Genomic DNA, 6715 nt, shown 5'->3' on the forward strand with positions numbered 1-6715 from the left:
AATTTTTTTTTTGGTCTATGAAGGTGCCACAAGATTGCTCGTGGACTTGGCGAAGTATTCTGAATACAAGAGTTATTGCCAAAAAATTCATAAGATATACCATTGCAAATGGGAATGACATCTTCTTATGTCATGATATATGGTGCTCTCGATCACCACTGATAGAGGATGAAGAAGCCAAAGCAGAGTGGAATTTCCCTATGAACACAAAACTGAGTGCACTCATTGAGAATGGGACGTGGAATGAGGAAGTACATGGGTTAGAGTCGCATAATCTGAAAGAGGATATTAAGGCAATGGAGATCAATAATCATCTTCCATTAGATAAGATAGTTTAGACACCACACTAGAGTGGCCAATTCACATCTCATAGTGCCTATGATGCACTAACCCAGAGAAGAGAAAAGAAAAAATGGCACAAGATGGTTTGGGGAAGATGGGTGCTGCTAAGATGTTCATTTACCACCTGGCAACTTTTCTCAAACAGTATTCCAACTCAAGATCAATTAATGCAAAGAAAAATCATTTCTTCTTCATCTTGTTGTCTTTGCAATAATAGTAGAGAGTTCTCGGAACACCTGTTTTTTGAATGCTCTTATTCAAAGGAGATGATTACAAAAGTCAAGCAATTGCTGGGCATATCTACGAATAACAGAACAGCAAACAGAGAATGGTCCTCGATCCAAAGACTATGTAAGCTTGAAGAGGTAGGGGAAATATACAAAGTCTTTTTCTGTGTAGCAGTAGATAGTATATGAAAGGAAATAAATGCTCGCAAGTTTCAACAAAGCTCTAAACCAGTCAAGATGCTATTTGAGAAAATGGTAAGGGAGTTAAGAAGGTATTTGAAAGTTCTGAAATCGGAAATCAAAGACTTTATCACTGCTAGGAACTTATTTCACCATCTTAACATAGAAATCCAACTGAAGACTCCACGATTTACTGAATGCTACTGGAAGCCACCTCTTGGAGAACAAGTTAAAGCAAATACTGATGGTGCATTGAGTAACAATGGTCCTAGTCATGGCGGTATGATAAGGAATAAAGAAGGTAGTGTTTTAGCTTGTTTTAGTGGAAGTGGAGGTATGTACTCAGTGCTCTTTCAAGAACTAAAATCCATCGATGTATGTTTACAAAGATGCCTGACAGAGGGATATAAGGAAGTGGAGATGGAATCTGATTCCTTAAGGGAAGTGAAGGCCATCAACAAGCTAGAGAAGCCACCATGGTACTGTCTGGATATGCTTGAAGCCATCGAGCAGAAAAAGGAAAAGTTTACCTATATATCAGTCTCACATGTGTATAGAGAAGTAAACAGAGCGACAGATTTTTTAGCTTCTTTACATCAGGGTAATTGTAATATTTCTTTCCATTTTGTCCCTCCATTAGATCATATGCCGCAGAGTATTGTAAATGATGATGCTAGAGGACAAATATATGTAAAAAAAAAAAAAAAGGTTAAATCAATGCAGGTGGAGGTCTACCTAACCTCAGCTTAATTTTTTTTTTTTTTTTTTTTTTAAAAAAAAACATTCAATGCAATTCAAACTATCATTCATTCAATTCAATTCTAAAATCAAATTTGCAATTCTAATTCAATTCTAAAATGAATTCAATTAACATTTCTAAAATTGAATTTCAATAGGAGAGAGTGAAACTTATGATTGAAGAGGAAGAGGAGTGAGGAATTGTTTCTAAAATTGAATTTCTAAAATCGAATTGCTTTTGTTTTTGGTTTTTGGGAGTGAAGAGGAGTGAGGAATTGAAGAAGTGAAGTGAGAAGAAGAGATTCGTGCGTTAAAGCGTCTGTAGTATACAGACGGTAGAGTAATTATGCCATCTGTTTCAATTTAATGTCCCCATTGGACTTGTTTTTTGAATTTGGGCTGCTAAATTTGGTTGGGGATGCTAAAAGGCCTATGTGGCACCCTTTAGCAGCCCATTATAGATGCTCCCCATTGGACTTGCTCTTAGGGATAGCTTCTCTGAAAGCCATGTAGCAGCTTGCTGTGACAGTGGAGCATTTCCTTAATATTCGTGCCATGTTGGGAAGCTTGTGCTCAAACTTTGCTTCATTTCTAGCTTCCCAAATATGGTAAAGCATCACACAGCAATAGACCCCAACCTGGTTTATATGTTCCTCCCCACTGGAACACCAAAGCATAAATTGATCCAACCAAGTTTTGACAGTGTCACCACTGCCAAACTGTAGTCTAATCCCAAGTGCTAACCCAAACCAAACACTCCTGATCCAATCACATCCAAAGAATATATGTACATCTGTTTCCATGGTACTCAATCAGAAAGGGCATGCAAAGTCTCCATGCATTTTCCTTTCCAGAAGTAAATCCCCCATGGGCAAGGATCTTTTATACACCTTCCAAATAAACAATTAGATATGTGATGGGAGACTTGATCTCCAAATTCTAGATATGGTTTTTTGGCTAAAACTAGAAGACTAATTCATCTAGTTTAAGTACTTATAGGCAGTCTTCACAATAAAAAACCCCTTTACCATCCCCCAGACCATTTCATCTTATCTTTTTGAGCACCAAATGGTCTCACCACCACCTCTTGGATTTTCTAGCTGAGAAGAAGTGGGAACAATTGGTTCAGTTTATCAATATCCCAACCATTTCCACTAGTGAGAAACAGGTCAGCCACATGAGAAGATTCAAGTTCTGGGTGGTCAACTCCCAGTTCTTGAAGAGTGATAGATCTACCATCTTTGCAAAGCCAGGGATCATGGATTATTGAAGTGGTTAAACCATTTCCAATATTTCAAATGAGACCCCCACATATGGATTAAATACCTTGTGGACTCCTTTCCATAAGTAGGATGTTTTCCCAGGAAGGTTGAGCACATCCCTAATCTAGTTTTTTCTATAGATACTTTGTAAATACTTTTGTCCATAAAGACTCTAAATGAGTAGTAGCTTTACAAGGTAGTTTTGCAAGCATAGCAATATTCATATCTCTAGCTTTTCGAAACCCTAAACCTCCCATTTGTATAGGCTTGCACAGGTGCCCCCACCCAATGGTGTGGACACTATTAGAAGTATAGGAACCAAAGCATTCCAGAAAAAATCTCTGCAGGCTTTGTCTATCTTGTCACATGTGGAGACAGGGAAAAGATAAGTAAACATGGCATAGAGAGGGGTAGCCTGAGCCACAGTGTGTATGAGAGTTGTCCTTAGACAACATGATTGGGACCCCAAGGTATTTGTCCTTAGGATCAAACAACTTAATTCTCCATAACCTTTTCTGCTTAAACTTAACTCTAAACCTAACATTTCTACTAAAGAAAATGCTAGATTTGTTATAGTTAATCAGCTCACCATAGGCATCACAATACTCTTGTAAGATAGTCTTTAGGTGGCTACTATCTCCAAGAGTAGCTCTAGAGAAGATAATCAAATCATCTGCATACAAAAGATGAGTGATAGCAGGAGAGTTTCCTTTTATTTTGATTCCCTGAATCTCTCCCCTATTCTCATCTTTTGTTAGCATCCTTGATAAGGCCACAGAAACCAAAATAAATAGGTAAGGGGATAGAGGATCTCCCTGTCTAAGCCCTCTTTCAGGAATGATCTTTTCAAGAGGGGATCCATTCAGTAAAACCTTGAAAGAAACAGTTGTGACTCATTGTAAAATCAAGTTTCTCCAAAGTTCATTAAAACCCAATTTTTCAAAGATGTCGTCAAGGAAGGACCACTCCACCCTATCATAGGCTTTTTCCATATCCATTTTTAAAGCCATCCAGCCATTTTTTTTTTCTTTCATATTTTTCATGTTATGAAAAGCCTCACATGCCAGACCAATGTTATCTCCTATGCTCCTCCCTTTTATGAAGGCTCCTTAATTGGAAGGGGGACACAATCTTATTTATATGACATTTAAGTCTATTAGCCAGGATCTTAGAGATAATCTTGTAGCTAAAGTTGCACAAGCTAATAGGCCTGAACTTGGACATGTGGTCAAAATTTGACACCTTAGGGATCAAAGCTATAAAAGTTTCATTGAAACTAGGATTCAACTTATCGTAAGCAAAAAAATCTTGAACAAAAGTAGTGATGTAGTCTCCTATAATATCCCAACAGTCATGATAAAAAAACACCTTGGAAACTATCAAGCCCAGGAGCCTTTAGCTTTCCAAACTTCCTCACCACTTGCCATATGTCATCATAAGATGGAATAGCAATGAGAAGTTCATTTTCTCTATCAGAAATAATAGGGTGAAATAGATCCAAAATGTTTTTATTGACATCAAGGTAATCAAAAGAAAAAATATTAGAAAAATACTCATTCACAGCCTCACCTACATCAGCTCTACCAGAATGCCAAATACCATCATTGTCTTTTATTCTTTCAATCCTATTTTTCCTCCTCCTATATATGGTAGAGAGGTGGAAGAATCTAGTATTTTCCCCCCCTTCCTTTATCAAATGAGTTGTTGATTTCTGCTTCCAGTAGGATTCTTCTTTCACATACCACTCAAGCAGGTGGGCTTTGAGAGCCTTAGCCTTATTATGATTATTTGTGGTAAAAGGCTTGGATAAAACATTTTCCAACTTTCTCTGGGTTTTTTTAATATTCTAAAAGATGTTTCCAAAGACATTCTTGTTCCAGTAAGATAGATTATCTTTAGCAGCATGCAATCTATTTAGCACATTTATATTAGGCATATCATGCATAACAGACTTCCAGGCATCATCAATACATGGTTTACAAGAAATATATGATAATCACATGCTAAAGAATCTAAAAGGTTTGAAACATCTATCCTTAGGAATGGTAAGAGAAATATGCAATGCTAAATAGTCAGAAGAAGCATTTGCTACAATCCTAACATATGCATGAGGGAAATAGGTCAGCCATTGCGGGTGGCCATAGCACGATCCAGTCTTTCCAGTACATGTGCACCTGGAGTTCTATTATTGTTCCATGTGAATTTTGGTCCCTTGAACCCTAAATCCACCAACCCCAAATCATTGATCAAAATATTGAATTCCATCATGTACTTGGCCAAACTGCTACGGCCTCCCACTTTCTCATTTAAACAAGAAATGGCATTAAAATCCCCCAAAAGGCACCATGCATGGACCAGGCACTAAGGGAGCAATGTTCTTCAATTCAGTCCAAACCTTTCCTCTATGGCAAGGAACAGGGTCCCCATATACAAAAAAAAAAAAAAAAAAAAAAAAAAAAAAAAAAACCTTGTTGTAATAATTTGAAACTTTACCTGTTATTTGGTTCTTAGTAGCCCCAAGAATTTCCAGGTCCACTTCTTCTTTCCACATGATTGCAAGTCCACCACTTAAACCTTTAGCAGGTACAAAAAAACAACCCCCCAGCTTTAGCATCTTACTTACAACCACTATATGCCTACTATCCGCCTTAGTTTTAGACAAACACACTATATCCACTCCCAGCACCCCCATCTGGTCCTTTATATGTTGAATCACCATGGTGGAACCAATACCCCAGCATTTCCAGGCGTAGATCATCATTGAAGTGAAGGTGACTGTGTAGGGATAGTCACTGCGAACCCTTCTAAAGCATTTGTGTGATTGGAGCTTTTTTGAGTTGTACTGATGGAACCACTCAAGATTGACATATCCATAGTCCTGTCATCTGACCTTGCATAGTGTTCCCAAATACTATCCTCACTCTCTTCTGGAGCTGGAGCAGATCCTTGGCCTTGGAAGTTCGACCTCCTAGTCATGGGATTTTGCATAACATAATCATCAATGGCCAGAGGTGGGGGATGTGAGACACTCTCATCTGAGTCATACTGCTCTAGCTCTTATTGATATGGGATCTTCCTCGTCTCCTGATCTCCATGTGTCTCATTTGATTCACTTGAGATGGATATAATGTGTGCATTTCTTGGAATAAGATCCTTCCCTTTGCCTTTCCTCCTTATCTCCTCAGCCAAGATCTTTGCTTTCTTCAATCTGTTGACTGCATTTCTCATCCCTCTACCCAACATCTCCTCTTGTTTCTTTGATTTCTCAGCCATGGGGAGACCTAAATGTGAGATCTTTCTTTTATTGTTGCTATCTGGACTGGAGAGACAGAAGCTTGAGTCTTGTGGGCATGGTTTGCAAAAAAGGGTAGGTCTGATTTTATTTTTCCTAGCAAATCTAGTGTTTTGAACTGCCAGCTGCTTAAAAGCTTTGCCGTCTTTTTGAACCAGTCTAGTGTGTTGAAAAAGGATGGCTTGTTCAGCAGATACGTTCCCCATACCTTGGTTTCCATCGTCCATAGTGGGTAGGCTTAACTCAGGTTGGTTTTCCAAAAGATCTCTATGTAGAAACCGTTATTCCATAATGCAAATTTCTACAAACTGTGAAAACCATGCGCAGCGGAATTAATGGTGTTCATGATTTTGGATAGAAAACATACCTTTAGAATCGGCTAAGATATCTCTGAGAATCCAAGCTTTATGACATCCGAAATCAACCCCTTGATCTTCTGTTGTATTCCTTTCAATAGATTGGATATTGTGTGGGCAACGATCTACCAACTCCCTTCTTTCTCACAAAGCTAGAACAGATTTTTGGATCTATCTTTTCTTGCCTCTCTTTTCAATCCAAAAGAATAGTGAATTTCGGCCAGGAGAGAAGGGTTTCTATTTATAGGCTACAACAGGAACCATGAGGAGAAATTAGGGTTGGGCCTCCTGACGGGCTTGGGCTTCCCATGTTCGCCC

General features: G+C 38.5%; 1 protein-coding gene across 1 annotated transcript; it reads left to right on the forward strand.

The window, feature by feature from the left end:
- Positions 1-821: 821 nt before the first annotated feature.
- Positions 822-1684, forward strand: LOC147503039 (uncharacterized). Its single transcript, XM_086604693.1, has 2 exons — positions 822-1439; positions 1646-1684. Exons 1-2 carry the CDS (start codon positions 822-824, stop codon positions 1682-1684), a joined length of 657 nt encoding a protein of 218 aa, XP_086460819.1.
- The last annotated feature ends 5031 nt before the right edge of the window (positions 1685-6715 follow it).

Source organism: Coptis chinensis, chromosome 4 (assembly GCF_015680905.1).
Source record: "Coptis chinensis isolate HL-2020 chromosome 4, ASM1568090v1, whole genome shotgun sequence".
In the NCBI taxonomy this organism is placed as follows: Eukaryota; Viridiplantae; Streptophyta; class Magnoliopsida; order Ranunculales; family Ranunculaceae; genus Coptis; species Coptis chinensis.